Genomic DNA, 18,740 nt, shown 5'->3' with positions numbered 1-18,740 from the left:
CGAATGTATCTCCTGTTGGCCCTCTGCCCCCTCTGGGCCCTCACACCCCTTTGGAAAGCCCCAGATGCTCCTGTAGGCTCAGCTTCTGTGTTCCTTCTGGTTGGCCCATTGGGCCTGGTGTGTCGTCTACATGATGAACTCCCAGCCGTGGTCAGGCAACAGCCCAAGCTCCCACTGCTAGTGCTCGGAAGACTGATAACACTTGCCTCCTCCCCAGTGCCTTTAGACAGGACGTTTGTCACCCCGTGTCACCCATACTTCCATGAGACATTGAAAATAATGAATCCGCTCTGAGAAGATGACTCTGATGGGAGTCTTTTGTGTGAGTGAGCACCTTTGGAACGCTTCTCTCCAGCCAGGAACCACAGGAAAGGTGGCCTGGGTATTTTATTTGAAGACTATTTTTTTTTTTCCCCTTTTTAAAGATGATGTGGGAGTGAATTGATTCAATATTAGCATAACCTCCTGTCAGAGGAGATAAAAACTGAAGTGTAATTGGGTGAGAACATGGTTATCGAGGGCCTGTTCACCCCACAAATATTGACACTTCCAGTGCTGTTATAAATGAAGTGGGGGATGGCTGGTTTCACTATAGGCAGGGAGTGATGTCTATACGTCTCCCCAAAAGGACCTGTTACCATTGAGCACTGTGGAGGGCCAGGCCCTAGAGCAGCCAGCCATCATAGTCATCTTAACAATGAGGATATTGGGGTGCCTGGATGGCTCAGTCGGTTAGGCGTCTGCATTTGGCTCAGGTCATGATCCCAGGGTCCTAGGATCGAGCCCTGCATCGGGCTCCCTGCTCAGTGGAGAGCCTGCTTCTCCCTCTGCCTCTGCCCCTCTCCCTGCTCATGCACTCACTCTCTCTCTCTCTGTCAAATAAATAAATAAAATCTTAAAAAAAAACAAAAAAAACAATGAGGATATTGATGGCAAGCAACCGTTGTTTACGCTGTACCAGACATGGGGCCAAGCACTTAGATGCCATGACTTAATTTGAGCCCCTCAACCACTTGAATGTAGTGAACACCGCATGAGCATGGCCTTTTCTCTTTGGGGCCAGAGTGTAGGAGTGGGTCTGCATACCGCAGGTGCTCTGCAGATGAGTAGGGACTCACAGGATGGGCCCTGAATCTCCCTGGGAAGCAGCTAATATTATGCTCCTTGTATGTAGGAGGAAGCTCAGCATACAGGAGACTTGCCCAAAGTCACAGGGTTGGGGAGGAACTGTTTTTTTTTTTTTTTTTAAATAACGTATTTTGAAAGAATTTCAAACTTAAAGTGGCAAGAATAGTTCAGAGGATCCGTGTTTAGCCTTCATTTAGATTCATCAGTCTGTAACATTTTACTGCATTTGCTTTATCATCCTCTCTGTCCAAATTATCTTTTTCTAAATTATCGGGAAAAGACTTACAAACATGATGCCCTTTTGCTCTAATCAGAATGGGAAATTTCGCACTGATAACATGTTTTCTAATCCGGGGGTCAATGAACTATGGCCCACAGGCCAAATCCAGCTCAAACCAACAGCCTGTTTCTTGTTGTCTGTTTTTGGTTTTTGTTTTAATCACAGCCTGAGAGCTCAGAATTGTTCTCATATTTTTAAGTGGCTACAATTTAAAGTGGTTAGGTAAATATAGTACCTACCTATATATATATATATCTATCCTTCATTTTTTTTCTCTTGGCCTGCAAAGCCAAACGTATTTATTCTCTGGTCCCTGAAGAAAAAGTTTGCCGACTCCCAATCTTATCTGCCGATGATGCAGATGTTGCCTATTACCCCAATAATGTTCTTCGTAGCGGTTTTTCTCCATGTTCAGGATCCAACCCGGGATGCAAAAGTGCTTGCATTCAGTTTTCGCGATGCTGTAGATCCTCAGTCTCTCTTTCTCTGTATTTTTAGATGCTGACATTTTGGGAGGGTTCAGGCCAGTTGTGTTTGCTTTTCCATTCGGGGAAACTGGAATTTTAACCCCTTGTCTTTGTAATTCCAGAACCTTTGGATGTTGTGCAGGTCTGAGGGTGTTCCCAGGACATAGGACTTCTGATTTTAAAACCAGAAAAGTCCCAGACAAACGGGGGGGGGAGTGGCCCGTCGTAGGATCAGCGTTGCTAGCACTGAGTAATTGTGAGGAAGATCAAGGAAGGTGCCCATAGGTTTAGGGGAGAAGGTGATGAGCCAGATGCTAGCTTGAGTGCCTTTTCTTGATTATCTGCTCATGTTGCTTCTCAAATGAATTCTTACCAACCATTTGTTCTGGCCTGGGCCTTGCCTTTTTTTTTTCTCCATTGATGCATACAAGACTTACTGATATTATTGTAAGTAGTAGCTGGTCATCTTCTTTGCTATTTCTGAGACTATGTCGTGATTGAGCCATTTTGCTGTTGATGGACACGTAGGTTGTGCCTAGATTTTGGTGATTAGGAATACAGCTACGGTGCACGTTTTCTTCCCCGTGTTATTTTATCTGGGAGGGAGGCGTGCGTGTGTGCATCTCTGTAGGGTATAGACCTAGAAGTGTAGTATCTCTGGGTCGCGGTACACATGTTCTTTAACTGTGGTGGAGGTAGCCACATGGTTCTGCCAACTGTCTGTAGACGCTTTTACTCCAGCCAGCAGGGTATGCCGCCCACCGGTGTCCCATTCCAGTCAGCCCCTGGGTTTGTTCGTTACTCACATCTTAGCCATTCTGCAGGAGGAGGCATCTTGAGGTTCCGTTTTGCCTCTCCCTGACGAGTGAAGAGGTGGATCACCTTTTCAAAGTAGATCGGCCATTTGGAGAGCTACTTCTGCCTGATGAAGCCGTATGTTCATCTTTCAAACTGTAGGCTACTTTTCTTAGTGATTTGTAGGCTATTCTGGGTGTAAGCTCTTTGCTAGTTATGTGTCTTGCAAATACTTTGTCTTGCTTTGGGGACAAACTTTGGGGTATACTTCTGCCTTCTCTTAGCTGTGTCATTTTATGAACAGAAGCTCTGAAGAGTAAGGTAACCCACTTGGTCAGTCTCAGTTAGATATCTTGGAATCCAAATTTAAAATCACTTGGTCAGGCTGAGAGTGTTCTGGTTAGCTGCATGTTCTAGTTAAGGGAGCATGGTGGCACAGGATGGCAAGAAGCTCAGCCCCCCTACCGGAGGCTCAACCCTGGACTCAAGATCCAGCCCCTGGAGGTTTGCTGAATGAGTCTGAATGAGAGTGGTCACTCTCCCTAGCTGCTTCATTTCCTCTGGCAGGGGAGGGTCTGCCCACGTGGCCTGCCCCTTGTCCTTCCTGTGGAGCTGGCTGTCTGGACACTGGCCAATGTCTGGGTCAGAGACCTGTGCTCGGGAGGAGCCGGGGAGTGACCAGGCATCGGGTGGCTTCCCCTCCAAGGGGGTGTTCCGGGCTGGCTCAGGTAGCGTGGGCTGCAGACTTAGGCAGCCCCCCCCGACCGGGACATGTTAGTGATTCGCTGAGCTGACCCTTTTCCCCTGGATCCCTCAGTGTTATGTGCGTGGAGCCCTTACCATGTGAGGACCCAGAGCAAGCCCCAGGTGGCCTCTGGGCGCCTGCCATCTAGCAAGAAGACAGACAGGGAGGCACTCAGCCACTGCGCTGTTTAGGGGAGCCATGGGGCACTGGGGCAACGGGGTGTTGGAAATATGATAAAAATGGGGGCGTGGTAGAATGGGAACAGGGAGGGTATTTTATGTGTATTTTATCCTGCTTTTCCAAGGTTTGTTTTTGTTTGTTTGTTTTTCTTTCTCTCTTTGGAGAACTTCAGTATTCTCCAAATCCACTGCCACCAGAGGGAAGCCAGGAAGGAAATTCTTTTTTTATTATTTTTTTTAATTCTTATGTCAATCCCCATACATTACATCATTAGTTTTAGATGTAGTGCTCCATGATTCATTGTTTGTGCATAACACCCAGTGCTCCATGCAGAACGTGCCCTCCTCAATACCCATCACCAGGCTAACCCAGCCTCCCACCCCCCTCCCCTCTAGAACCCTCAGTTTGTTTTTCAGAGTCCATCGTCTCTCATGGTTCGTCTACCCCTCCGATTTCCCCCCCTTCATTCTTCCCCTCTTGCTACCTTCTTCTTCTTCTTCTTTTTTTCCCTTAACATATATTGCATTATTTGTTTCAGGGGTACAGATCTGAGATTCAACAGTCTTGCACAATTCACAGCGCTTACCAGAGCACATACCCTCCCCAGTGTCTATCACCCAGTCACCCCATCCCTCCCACCCCACCCCCCCCCACTCCAGCAACCCTCAGTTTGTGTGGAAGGAAATTCTTAAAGTCTGTTCAGTCACGTAGTACCTGAGCAGTCCTGAGATCCTATAAGACAAAATTAGGAAGTACTCTTTTTTTTAATTGCATTTTTATTGAAGTAGAGTTGACATACAATATTAGTATATTATGTTAGTATATATGTTAGTATCCTGTGTTAGTTTCAGATGTACAATGTAGCAATTCGACAATTTGTGCGTCATGAAAGGCTAACTATAGTAAGTGTAGTTACCGTCTGTCACCGAGGAAGGACTCTTAAACCCTCAAAGAAAGAGACTGAAAACAAGTAAAAGGAGGTCTGTTTTACTCAGCAGGTGGGAAGCCCATGCCACAGGGCTTGCAAGAAAAAGCGGTGGATTTAAAATTCAATTCAGGGGCGCCTGGGTGGCTCAGCCGTTAAGCGTCTGCCTTCGGCTCAGGTCATGATCCCGGAGTCCCGGGATCGAGTCCCGCATCAGGCTCCCTGCTCGGCGGGGAGTCTGCTTCTCCCTCTCCCACTCCCCCTGCTTGTGTTCCTGCTCTCGCTATCTCTCTCTCTGTCAAATAAATAAAAAATATTTTTTTAAAAAAATAAATAAATAAAATAAAATTCAGTTCAGGTCCTAGCCCCATTCACCGCTGAGAAGCTGTGTGATCTTGACAAGTTCACTAACCTCTCTGAGCCTCAATTTCTTCATCGATAAAACGGTGATGAAAGTATCTACGTCACAGAGTAGTTACGTGTTGCAAATAACATATTCATGGCAAGCATCCAGAGAGTGGTTACGATTATCCCACTACTGATAATGATTATTTTTACTCTGAAGAAGATGGAAACAGTAAATACTCAGAAAGCATTTTGATGCATCAATAAATAATGATCCTCTAGCACAAGGTAAGGAAAACGATGGAATGGTTAACAGATGCTCAAATGGTTTCATCAAGGCCACAGAGAGTAAGCGCCAGATGGTCTTAGGAAATTTCCCCTTGGGGTCACTGTCATCGGACTTCTGAGCCGGATAGACCATTGGTGGACCTGGCCTGACATTTTTAATATGTTTGCATTTAATAAGTTTGTTCGATATCAGGACCCTCTGTAGTTTGAGATGCTGATAATTCCCTTCAGGGAAGGCCCTCCTACTGAAGGTTAATTCTTCTGAGTGCCCTGATGGGATGTTAAGGACTGGAATGTGTTGAGATTAGCCCACCAATGACACCATTTCTTAGAATGCTTCCCCATGGCATTTGTGATGACGGGTCCTTAAATCCTCCACGTTGTTCAGCCAGACCCAGAAATCAGCGTTCTAATCGCTCCGCTGGAATACCAGCATTTTCCCTCTCCCCGCCTCATTCCATATGTCTCGCCCACTCATCTAGTAGCTTAGTAAGTCCAAAGCAAACATTTTCGCCAGGTATTTAAAGCAGGCAGATGGCTTTGCATGGGAAAGTAATGCTATTCATCGGGTTGTAGTTGATGTCTATGTGATGGGAATCTCAATTGCCCTCCGGGGGAATGAACGGAGGGGGATGGTGCAGAGAGAATGAACTCAGCAGGAGGGAAAGACTTGTGTGCAGAGTGGGCTGTGTGGGGGCCCAGGAAGAGCAAGGGCTCGGAGTCCCACTGACTTGAAGGGCAAGTCCCTTCCCCTGCCCGGCATACAGTTTCCTCTTTTGTACCATGATGTGGGCTGATTCCTGCCGTGCAGGGCTGCTGTGGGCCACAGTGATTATGAACGTTGAGTGACCCCCACAGTGCCTCATAGAGTCGGTGTGGGAGAACTCTCATTTCCTCCTCTTTTTCCCATTGAACAATCAGGAAGGGGCAATATTTATCCCCCTATGGGGAGGGATGCATACGCAGAATAGATAAAGAATGAATGATTGTGATTCTATGGCAGGATTTTGGATGGAGCTACATTGATCCAACAGCTTTGGCAGGATAGGATCAAGGAACACTATCACCTGTGGTTTCGAGTGTTTACTCTGTGGCTGACACTGTGCATGTCCTATCTCCTCTAACTTGTTCACTCATTCTGTATCTGGCTCCTGGCCACCCAGTTCCAATTGGCTCAAGTGGGGAAAGGGAAGTTATTGGCCAAAATATCTGAAAAGTTCTGAGGCGAAAACTGCCTTCAGGCTTGGCTGGATCTAGGTGCTCCTACCATGTCATTGAGAATGTGTTTCCTGCCTGAGCACCTTTGGTGTCACCTTCTAGTCTAGGCAGTCTTTTCTTTCTTGCTAGAAAGAGGGCCACCAGACACTCTAAGCTAATCCTGCAACACAAAGAACAAACTTTGTTTCTGTAGTCCTAGCAAAATTCCCGGCATCAGCCAGGCTATTATCCTACCACAAATCCCTCTGGCCAACAGGAAGTGGTGCTCTGATTGGCTGGGCGGGATCACATGCCCTTCTCAAAGCTTGATAGTTGTGTGTGTGTGTGTGTGTGTCGGGGGCGGGGGGCGGTCAGCTCCATCAGAAGCACGTGGACATTTGGGGGATGGACATTTTTTTGCAGGGAAGATGGGGTGCCACTATCGAAAGAAGGGAGAGTCGATGCTGTGCAGACACATCACAAAATTTCCCATATAAAGTATCTGCCATGGGCACCCCTACTCTAGAATGCAGCGTAATGGCTCAGAGTGGGATTCATATCCCAGGTCTGAAGCTTAGTACTTGTGAGACCCTCAGTAAGTCACTTGACCTCTCTATCCTCAGCACCATGTCCAGCCTGGAAATAGATAGAAATCACCAGAGACTTATCCCCCTAACCCTCTCCACCCTGTGTCTTGGAGGTCCAGCAAGGACCCTGGGAATGCTCATCCATGCGGATGGATGGTGACTTGGAGCCGAAAGACGTGAGGCGCCCCTGCCCGCCTCCCCGGGATCCTCATGGCCACACTGGCTATGAGGACGGGAGAGCAGACCCCAATAACCCTTCCCAAGGGGAGTCCCTGCTGCCCTGTTCCCTTCTGCTCTCTGACTGCCCCGCTTGGAGCGCCCCCCTGAAGGGAAGGTGTTTGCCAAGAGGTGGTGGGCCGGGTCACTCCCCTGAAGAGTCTGATCTCAGCCCCAGCATGACTTGCCACCCGACTTCATAAAATTGTCACTCAAACAGTCCCCACATGGAAATAACGTGCGGTGAATTATTCTTACGGAGGGTCATCCATAATGGAAAATCAGCCCGAGATGGCCCTGTATTTCTTCCCACTCCCTAAAGTGTAATAAATTGAAATTTTTAAAGCTCGGCATTTAGATGGCTTGTCAGCAGCAGCCCAGAGCCTGCCCAGTGGAAACATGGGGCTGCAGTGGGAGGGAGAGTGGGGGGGGGTGGTTCTGGCCTTGCCTGACCAGATCCTACTGGCTTGTGAGCCTCTGGGGTTGGCATCCTCCCCCTCCCACCCCAGTCTGCCAGGAAGCCTGGAACTCCTCCTTGAGATGGTGGGAGCCGAGACCCTGTCTCATCCTGGTGGTAGGAGGTTGACGGCTCATCCAGCTGCCATTTCCTTTCATTCTCCTGGCCTCTACAATGGGGTTAACCACCCCCCACACTTAGGCCATTAAGGGAAGGAAAGGGACAAACAGCATTGACAACCGCCATCACTTTTCTAGGGTTTTCTCAGTGCCAGGCACAGTGTTGAGCACTGTCCTGATACCACTCACACACTATGCAGGATCCCATAGATCCTATGGTGGTGACGCTCCCCCATTTTACAGATGAGGATACTGAGGCGTGAGGTTAAGAGACCTGCTGAGAGAGGCCAATCCTCCAGGTCTGGCTCCATGCCCAGGCTCCAACCCCTACACGTGGTGGGATTTGGCACTCAGCAAGTGTCAGTGAGTGTTGGTTTCTGCATCATCCTCGTCCCTTGGGGATGAACTTGTTTATTGGGGATGATGCGCGTGTCCTTGGCGCCACCACATTGATTCATTGATTCAACCTCTGAGTTCTGTCCATTGTCTCCGATTGCTCCACCTCACATTCTGCAGCCCCCAGCCTGGTCCCGGACCTCAGGACACTTCCCCGGGGGGGCTCCCAAGATAGCACCAAGCCACTGAGCTAACCATTCGCTCTGCAACTGAGCTTTCTCTTTATCATAATCCGTCCTCCCCATGTGGTCCAGACTTTCCAGAGAGTGGCTTTCCAGGAGGGGCAGTGGAGCCCAGCAGGAAAGAGCCTGGACTCTGGAGTTGGACCAGCCAGGCTTCTCCGCGGACCAGCTGCGTGACCGTGGGCAAGTCCTTTCCGCTCTGTGAGCCCCGGTGTCCTTCTATATAAGGTGGTCCTAAAGGTGGTGCCCTGCTCCCAAGAGGTCTTGTGGGGCTTTTATGAAGCAAGACAGAGAGAGCCCAGTGTCCTGGAAATGGTCCCCAAATGACAGTAGCGGGTGCAAATGTTAATGCCAAGACCCATCAGGGCCAAGATAATCCTATCCCTAACCCAGAAGGAGCTAAGAATAACACCAACAGCCATGTCCATCTCTGCCCGGAGATGAATCATCCCGCTCTCAGCTTGCTCCAGGGAGATTGGGGAAAGGAAGGAGCATTTCTTAATCATGCATCTTATACCACCTGGAAAATGGAGATACAAACAGAATCTTCTCGCTCCGGGGAGGCTCTGAGGACCAGGGCATCATGCTGCCAAAACCCTCAGCCCACAGAGGAGCTCGGCAGATGGGAAGTGCTGTCCTCGTATTTGGGGCCACACTGTTCGGTTCCTGACAGGGGTTCTCGCTTGCCTCTTGGCCATGGGCCCGGCAGCTTGGCCTGGCAGTGGGGGCCTGTAAGATGCCTCCTTTCCACTGTTAGTTACCTGACCTCACCTCCCACGATGGCCCACCTGCTCCTGCCCGCCAAACGTTTTCTTCTTGGCACACCCTACGGTGTGTCCTCACTGGCTGCCCCATTTCCAGGGTTGTTCCCTAAAGCCCATCCTCCCCACAGCAGCCAGGGGTAGGTCATTCTACTCCTCCTCGTCCTTCTCCTCCTCCATCAACGGTTTCCCTACAGACTGAAAATGAAGTTGCACTTTGCTCACTAGCCTCAGTAATGTGCTCCCCGACCCCATCCACTCCTTCAGCATCCTCCTCACCTTCCCCTCCCTGTCCAGCAGTCCAGCCACACTGGCTACCTTTCTGTCCCTCGGCACCACTTTCACTTTTGTTCTTGTTCCTGCCTCAGGACCTTTGCACCAGCTGCTGCCTCCACTCAGGGCACTGTTTCTTCCTCCTCAAATTGCACATGGCTGTCTCCTTGCGTCTTTTTGGTCTTAGCTTAAATGCCTCTCCTTAGTCAGGCCTCTGCCTGCAGGGAGTCCTCCTTGCCACCTCCCTACCTTGCCAGAGGCCCTGGGGTCACCAGTGGGAAGATAAGACGGTGCCTGACTTCTCATTCGCCCTGTCCATGATGCTCCCCCAGCTCCGCAGCACTCTCCGTGTGTCTCAGCCCCCACACTGAGGGAATGGGCTGAGTTCGCTGCAGGAATACATTGTTCTTGGGGGCTTGGAAAATGGGGTGGGGGAGGGGTTTGTGGATCATGGCTGCAGCAGTGAAGGGGGCTGGAACGAGAGGTTAGTGTGAGAAAGCTGTGGGAGAAGGTTAGGGGCTCCATTTCCTCATGTGTAAAATGGGGATATTAGCAGCTCTCAAAGATGAGGATTACAGGTCAAAATAAGAGCAGAACCTTTCCCTCGGCACTTTACAGGAGATATTCGAATTGGTGGTGACCCCCATTCTCCCCACCTTCCATTGTCATTATTATTACTCTAACATCTGGGCTGAGCTCCTGATATTCTGGGGAAGACATTCTCTGCCCAGTTTGGAAGGAGATGAAAATGATCCCAAGGTGGGCTCTACCCACAGAGCATGCCCCCGACCTTGGCCAGTTGTCCTGGGGTGGCCTCCACCTTGGCTCAATTATTTTCCTTTTATAGATCAATGGGGCCCCTCACTTGCTCGGTGGCCTCAGGCACCAGAGATTGTATGCGTGTCATTTCACGGGGACACTAGCTTGCTTTTTTTTTTTTTCTTGTCTGGAAGCACCAACATTACTATTATTAACTGTTTTGGAGGGGCAGTGGCCTGACAGTGAGAAGGTCTGCTAGTCTGGACAATACAAGGGGCTGTCTTCACTCCTTGCAGCTGTGTGACTTCAGGCAAGGCACTGTCCCTCTCTGAGCCCTGAGCGTTTTCCTTAGGTGATTTCTGAGGCTGTTTTCTGCTCAGAGATTCTAGGTTTGGAAATCAAGGGGAAACTGCCAATTGCAGAATGGACTTAGGGATTGTACCCGGATGTGGTTTTCTCCAGCAGGCAATGTCTGTCTTCTGGGGCCATGTAGGTACTTGGACCTATTAGATGGCCCCACTTTGCTAAGCTAGGAGGCCTGCTGTGTGCAGGCGGGTGAATGGATGAGAAAGAAAAGAGTGAGAAAGAGAAACTTTATTTAGGTCAGTGGCTCTTAATCTTCCAGAAAATGCTCACATGGCAAATAGTTTACATACCATTTAAAGGGGCTGTACAACCCTGAAACCTGGTTAAGAAATGTCTATATGAGGGCATTTGGGTGGCTCAGTCTGATTTTGGCTCACATCATGATCTCAGGGTCCTGGGATCGAGCCCAGCTTCGGGCTACCCGCTCCCCGCTCAGATGGGAGTCTGTTTGTCCTCTTTCTCTCCCTCTGTTTCTCCCCCAGCTTGTGCTCACTCTCTCTCTCTCTCTCAAATAAATAAAATCTTTTTAAAAAATAAATAAAAAAATAAAAGAAACGGCTACTTGGCGAGTTCCCACTGACTTTCAAGCACCTCCTCCAGGAAGCCTTCCCTGACTTCATCCTGTGTTCCCAGTGGCTCCATGCCTTCCTTCCTGTGCTGCTCAAGGAGGCTGTCCCTGCCTGTCTCCCCCTCTCCAGGCTGACTGTTCCCTGCATGCATTAAGTGGGTGTCAGCAAATATTTGCTGAGCGGAGCTGGGGCCTAGCTCCTGGCACCAAAGCAGACTAGCCTTATTTCATGGGACAGTGCCTGTTCAATTTTGAGTTAGCTCACAACCTGGCCGCCTCAGATGCAAACACAGCCGCTTCCCCTCGTTGTGGGTTGATGAATAGTTGTGAAGACATGGGAATCGTCTGTAAATTATTCTGCCACCCGAGAGGGGCCGAGCTGGAGGGGAAGGGCATTCAAGGAGGCGGCCTCACGAGGCTCTTCTCTTCTCATCCTCCTGCCTGGTGCAGCTGGAGCAGAGCGAAGCCAAGTGTGAGGATGCTTTGAAGACACAGAAGGCACTGACCGCGGACCTGGAGAACATGCACAGCGAGCTGGAGAACATGACCCGGAGCAAGAGCCTGGTACCTGTCCCTTCCTGGAGCTGTGGGGCCCCGGGCCAGCTCAGGGCTCTGGGGACTTGTGTAGGCCCACTCTGTGCTCAGCACTGTAAGAGGGAAAAAGGGCACTTATTGGGGACTTCCTGGGTCAATACTCTGAGAGCACAGACATCCTCCTATGAGCTGAGCATTATAAAGGTATAAGGGCATACGTGAGGGCCAACTATGTGTTCACCCCTGCAAAGGTAGACCTAATGTGTGCTCAGCACTGTGGGGATGCATTCAATAGGGGCCTATTGTTTGCTCAGCACCCTACCTGGGAACGAAAATGTCTATAGTGTGCCCACAGTGTGCTCACTGCTGTAAGTGGTCCCCAGGCACCTGTTGTAGTCCTACTGTGTGCTCACCACCATAACAGGGGACTTGGTCATTATAATTGGGCTAGTATATGTTTGTTCTTACAAGTGGAGACAAGGGTGTCCCTCATGGGCCCACTTAGACTCACTCCTATAAGGGACCCAGCCATCTATTATGAACCTACTATGTGCTCGCCACTGAATGGGGGGAAATGAACATATATTATAAATCTTATATACTGGTGAAAATTGGGTGTGTGTTTCTAAGTCACCTGTCTGAGCATACAAGGTGGGCTTAAATTTTTACCCCACATGTGAAATGCTAAAGTTTAGGTATAGGCATGGACTTACAGGGAAACGCTTGTCTCTAGATCCTTACTGGACCTTTTGTTCCAGATTTTGTTGGCACCAGATTAAGAGGAACTTGCCGACAAACATTCACACGCGCGCGCGCGCACACACACACACACACACAAAAGAATGCACACACTCACCTACAAAATCACCAGACACACAAATAAATGCCCTCCTAGGTAAAATATGCATCTAATTTTGTCCATCCACCCAAGACATATTTACTGAGCACCTGCTGTATGCAGGCTTCGTACTGGGGTTATATCTGTGAACAGAACAGAGTCCCGGTTCTCAGGGAGATTCCGGGGGTTTGTACTCATGCGCGTGTCCCAGGCACATTTCAAATGAACATGAAATGTGAGCCCATATGGGCTTACACAAACATCTATCCATTCACATGCACACATGCTGCATTCACACAGCCACATGTGTGCTCTCTCACACACACACACACACACCCCATGCACTGATACACCCATGACCTCCTTTCAGGTACATGGTCACTCATCTGACACACTCACAGGTGAGCCTCTCCCCCCACTTTGCTCTTCATGAGGCCCCTGCTGTCCCCTCCCACCCACCCTTCTGCCCCCCCCACCCTTGTCCTGCCTCCTGCCAGGTGGACGAGCAGCTGTACCGACTACAGTTTGAGAGAGCAGATCTGCTGAAGCGCATCGACGAGGACCAGGATGACCTGAACGACCTCATGCAGAAGCACAAGGACCTCATTGCTCAGGTACTGATGGAGAGTGGAAGAAGGTGTGGCGGCCTTGGGCCCGGCAGGTAGGGGATGTTGAGAAGGTGTTGGGCCGCTCTCTGGTCTTAGGACCTGGGAGGGATAAATGCCACAGTGATAGATAGGAATGGTGAAATTTCATGTCCTAATGGAGGAGAGTGTCACCTTCAGATGGGTGTGCATTCCTGGAAGACATCTCCACCAGGAAAAATGGTGATTTATGTATGCATATATCTACACGTCCATCCTCCCATAGACCCTTCTAACTACCCATCAAAATATCCATCCACCCACCATTCGTTTGCTCATCTGTCCACCCATTCACCTATCCTCATTTTTATCCACCCATCCACCCACCTACCTAGCCACTCACCTATCCATCCATCTATCCATCCACCCTTCCACCCACTCATCCATTCATCCATCCGTCCTTCCCTCTATCTCTCCACCTCTCCATACGTCTATGTCTATATCCATTCATTTATTTAGTATTTACTGTGCGTCCACCATGTGTTAGGTACTGTGTGAAATGCCAAGGATACTGGGTTAAGAAAAGCACGTCCCATCCCTGCGTTCACGTGCGGTTTCATGGGCTGAGCAGACCTTCTCACATAATCACCCAGAACAGAGGGGGCGCTTGCAGAATGAGCTTAGAGTCCAGAGAGGAGATGAACATGGCTCTGCGAATCTTGACCTAGGTTGGAGGTCAGGGAGGGCTTCCTTGGGGAGGTGGCTCTCAGAAGGAGATCTGAATGAGGAACAGGAGTTAATTAGGTTGGGTGGAATAGTGAAGGTTGCAGGAAATGTTCCAGGCAGACGGAACAGCATGTGCAAAGGGCCTAAGGTGGCACATTTGAGAAGCTGGAAGGAGGTCAGTGAGGAGTGTGGGCCCAAGATGAACTCAGCGAGGCCAGCAGAGCAGGGCCAGATCAGGGGTTCATAGGCTGAGAGGAGTTTGGATTTTATTTTATGTGTGATGGGAATTATTGGCAAGTTTCTTAAGGGTGAGAGCAGGAGGGAGAGGGTCAGCCGGCTTGTACCGGGGAGGTAGAGTGGACATGGGTGGGTGGATGGACCCAGGATACGGTCAGGAGGCACAGTGGTAAGATGGGGTGCAGCAGAGGCTTTGGGGTAGAACAGGCAGATGAGTGATGGGGATCCCTGGCAGGTTTCTGATAACGGGGGAGAGCAGCTCCCTCCAGGAGTAAGGAGCATCTTCCCCACATTATACCCCAGAGGGGATCCATGGTACATTGCCTGCCAGACTTCAAATGCATCCTACCGAGATGAGATCTGATGGAATTTCTGTCAAACAAGGAATAATGATAACAAAAATAACCAACTATTGGGGCGCCTGAGTGGCTCAGTCGTTAAGCGTCTGCCTTTGGCTCAGGTCATGGTCCCAGGGTCCGGGGATCGAGCCCCACGTCGGGCTCCCTGCTCAACGGGAAGCCTGCTTCTCCCTCTCCCACTCCCCCTGCTTGTGTTCCCTCTCTCGCTGTCTCTCTCTGTTTGTCAAATAAATAAATAAAATCTTTAAAAATAAATAAATAAATAAATAAATAAATAAATAAATAAATAAATAATTTAAATAATAAAGACATGTGGAAAATAGAAAGTGAAGGGCCCTCCCACCCACTGGAATTCCTCTCTTCCAAGATAATCACACTTAACAGTTTGGTTCTACTTTTTTTAAGGACATTTATAGTCTCCACTGCCTCATTTCATCTCTGAACAAACTCTGTGTAGAGGAGCTAAGCAGAGACTCTCAGCTCATTTTACAGATGGGGATACTGAGGGACAGAGAGGCCAAGGCCAGTATCCAAGTCTAGAATCCCAGTCACCTGACACTCGGGAATTCTCTTCCCTCCGAATCTGACCCTGGTGCTGTGGCCAGCCCATTTCTGTCTGGGCTCCCAAGAGTGTCTGATAGTGTGCTGGGCGGTTGACCAAAGCCATGGGCTTACATAATGGGAGTGACTCAGCAGACACGGAGATGGACGATGTGGGGAGGATGTGAGCAGTAACTGTTTGGAACGAGTTCTTGTCACAGAAGCTCTGAGAGTCTTAGACATCTGGGGGTGGGGATGGGGAGAAGGGCTCGCCATCGGTAGTTTCCCAGCAAAGTTTCAAGGTGACATTTTTTTTTTTTTTGTCTCACTAGTCTGCTACTGACATTGGGCAGATCCAAGAACTGCAGCTACAGCTGGAGGAAGCCAAGAAGGAGAAGCACAAACTTCAAGAACAAGTATGTGCTCAGAGCTGCCCTCGTGGCAGGGAGGAAGGGAAGGGGTCTCTCTGGGACCTCCCCGTTTGGATCCTGGAAAACTGTCCCTCATCCATCCATCCATCCGTCCATCCCCACTCACTCAACTTCACTTGTGCACCAAATGAATTGAGAACAATCCCAGCAGACACACACACACACACACACACACACACACTTTTGCTCTTGCTAGTTCAGCCTCCACACATGCCCTGCGCAGCAAAACTCATCAGCCATTCCGTGCAAGATTTTCCTCCTCTGAGAAATGTTTCCAAGGAGAAAGGGATGGTCGGGGTGAGACAGGATCCTCGTCTTTTGTGAAATCCTCCTTTGAAGCCATGGTTCTTCCAAACACCCCTGGATTTCACTCATCAGCTAGAGGGTTGTTCTTATCCATGCAATTCTCAAAGCCCTTCTAGAACTGTTGCATGTGCCTGCTTAGGGTTTCTGCCTACGTGATGGTGCCTCGAGCAAATGTCCATAGGCGTAACACCAACAGCACAAAAATAATAGCAGCATGGGGCTTCTGCTGGGTACTTATTATATACCAGGTACTAATTGCTGTCAATCCTCACACACACAAAAGTGAAAGAATGAGCTCAAGGAGGGGAACTGGCCTGCCCAGGTGCCTCCTGCTGGCAAGTGGCAGAGCCTGGCTTTGAACTCTGATGCATGTGCTTGACTCCCAGGCCCACTCTTGGTTGCATCCTGGGATGCCGAAGCTTGCTGATTGAAAGTCTTGTGTTGGATGCTGAAGACACACAGGAAACATCACCTCCAGCTTCTGCGGCCCAGGGGCAGGGGCTGGTGGGAGGGTACCAACAGTCTGGGCTTGTCCCTTGAACGTGTACTACCAGAGCCAGAAGGAGGCGGTGTGGATGCGCCTGGGGCTGAGTCCTGCATGTGTCTCGATGCTGGGACTCGGGGCCAGCAGGTGGCCAATGGATGTCTCGGGTTCGCCCGCAGCTGCAGGTGGCTCAGATGCGCATCGAGTACCTGGAGCAGTCTACCGTGGACCGAGCCATTGTGAGCAGGCAGGAGGCAGTCATCTGTGACCTGGAGAACAAGACGGAGTTCCAGAAAGTGCAGATTAAGAGATTTGAGGTATTTGTGGATGTGTAAATATTATTCAGGCCGAGAGCAGTGGGGCTTTTGTGTAAGCCCTGTCCGTCCTCCGACTATCCCTCCATCCGCTCATGCCTTTCTCTGGATCCATATTCCTCCTCCATCTCCCATCCATGTTCCTCCTCTCTGCTCCCTACTTTCTGCCTGCCTTCAACCGCAAGGTCTCATAGGTACCTATCCGTCCAGCCTACCCACCTCCGTCCACCTCCGTCCCCCTCCATCCATCATCTCCCTTCTCTCTCTTCTTCCTTCCTTTCTCCAGTTTCTTCTCTTCCTCTGATCTTTCCCTTTCTTCAGACCTTGACCCCTCTGTCTGTCCACCTTTTTATCCACTGATCCTGTTCTGCCCATCTCCATCCACCCACTCATGCACTTACGCACATGATACTCGCTTTGAGCAGAAATCCATTTTGCACTAAGTGTGTACCAGGCTCTGGTTTAGGCACATGGGAGACAGACGTACAAAAAAGCAGATTCTGCTCTCCAGAAACATAGAGTTTTGTAGGAGATGTGGGTGAAATACGTACATGAAGACCCATAATACGGAGAGAGGGCTGGGAGGTTTGGGAGATGGTGTTCTTTTCAAGCTGGGGAATCAGGGAGGCTTCCAGGAGAAGGTGGCATTACTGCTGGACCTTGAAAAGGGCAGGTAAGACATAGATGGGCTGGGGCAGGGTTCAATGATTACATTCACCTTTAGCTCTGTGGGCCACTGACACGAGCCACTGCCCAGTGGACGTCACCACTGTCAAAGCTGTTTCTCATTAGCCACTCCCCTGGAAGTTCGTGTACATAATGTTGGGCTCTATCATTTGTTTTTTTATTTTTTAACTTGATTCTAGCATAGTCAAGTGATAGCAGAGAAGAAAATAAAATTACGATTAAAAAAAACTTTCAGTGGCAGATGCTATGTCCAAATTCACTTCCCCCCTCTGTCATCATGATTTGAATTTCGTAGACTCCCAGGTCCTTGAGATGAGGTGCCTTGGAGACACCATTTGAGAACTGCTTTTCTTCCTTTTAACCTCCCTGCTGCCCTTTGAAATTGTTGCTAAACTCCGTTTGAAAGGCGAAGGGCAATTGAAGAGTAAAGCTTTTCTTTTAGACCATTATTCAGTCTCTGATCTGGAGAGGGGCTCCGCTACTGTCGTGAGCAAGGCCCTAAAATATTCATGCAGGCTCGGGTTTAGGTCAACACTCAAGTATTTGCCCATCAGAATCGACTGGCTCCAGGCTTGTTGGCCAACTAATGAATTCTGCAGAACAGCATTTGGGTTTGTTTTCTGTAGCAATGGTGATGCCCACAGCTTCTTCCTCTCTACTGTTTCATTGTGTCCTCTTGGCTTCTCCCCACCAGAAAAGGGAAAATGCCATAAAGCTTTAGAGCTGAGGCTCATTCATGGAAGATTTTCTGATCAAACCTCCTCGTTTTACAAATCGGGAACCCAAAACCCATACTGGGGAAGGGGTTTTGATTTCCCAACGTGGTGTGCTCCCCACTGCACAGCTTCATAGAACGATGAAGGCTGCTATAAATATTAATAATTCCCAACCCTTGTCTAGAATGTTTGATGTGCCAGGCACTGAGCTAAGCCTTCTGCGGAACTTAACGTTTCCAATTCTGACAGCATCCCTGGGACATAAATACTGTCATCATCCCTGTCTCTCAGAGAGGTTAAATAACCTGCCCAAGGGCACACAGCCAGAAAGAGGTAGTGGTGAGGATTGAACCTAGAGCGTATTCAAAAGCCAGGATGCTCGTGCAGATGCTAGGCTGTCTCTCGGTATAGCAGTTATCATTGGCTAGGTTTTTAAAGTAAGTTCATTTCTGTATCAGAAATCAGGATTATCATCCTGATGACCTTATACAAATGCACAGAGACTCATCACAGAATTTCCCTCCCCAGAGCCCCCTGTCTCCTGCCCCTGGCCTCTATTAACAAGATGGATGTGTGCTCCCTGCTCCGACTCCAGGTCCTGGTGATCCGGCTTCGGGACAGCCTGATCAAGATGGGCGAGGAACTCACTCAGGCGGCCAAGTCCGAGTCCCAGCAACGGGAGAGCAGTGAGTATTACCAGCGGCGCCTGCAGGAGCTGAAGGCGGACATGGAAGAGCTGGTGCAACGCGAGGCGGAGGCCAGCCGCAGGTGCATGGAGCTGGTGAGTGCTGTCCCCAACGCTGGCTCTCAACTGATGGTGGATTTCGGGTGCAGGAGTGCCCTCCTGCTTTCTGAATGGGAGCCCCCTCCAGGGCTGCTCTCTGGGGGCCTTTGGGAAGCAGGGAGAAACCAGAAGGGGATGGGCAGAGAAACGACACTGCCATTGGCTG

General features: G+C 49.6%; 1 protein-coding gene across 1 annotated transcript in view; it reads left to right on the top strand.

Annotated features, from left to right (window-relative positions):
- MYO18B (myosin XVIIIB) overlaps positions 1-18,740 on the top strand; it is a 239,894-nt gene that overhangs the window by 159,072 nt on the left and 62,082 nt on the right. Inside the window, exons 34-38 of the mRNA XM_021703505.2 lie at positions 11,485-11,598; positions 12,904-13,020; positions 15,185-15,268; positions 16,253-16,390; positions 18,386-18,571. Of these exons, the coding sequence (XP_021559180.2) occupies positions 11,485-11,598; positions 12,904-13,020; positions 15,185-15,268; positions 16,253-16,390; positions 18,386-18,571 (639 nt within the window). The remainder of the gene's footprint in view (positions 1-11,484; positions 11,599-12,903; positions 13,021-15,184; positions 15,269-16,252; positions 16,391-18,385; positions 18,572-18,740) is intronic.

Source organism: Neomonachus schauinslandi, chromosome 14 (genome assembly GCF_002201575.2).
Source record: "Neomonachus schauinslandi chromosome 14, ASM220157v2, whole genome shotgun sequence".
Lineage (NCBI taxonomy): Eukaryota > Metazoa > Chordata > Mammalia > Carnivora > Phocidae > Neomonachus > Neomonachus schauinslandi.
Note: the sequence above shows the minus strand (reverse complement) of the source record. Positions and strands in the feature narration are given on the sequence as shown.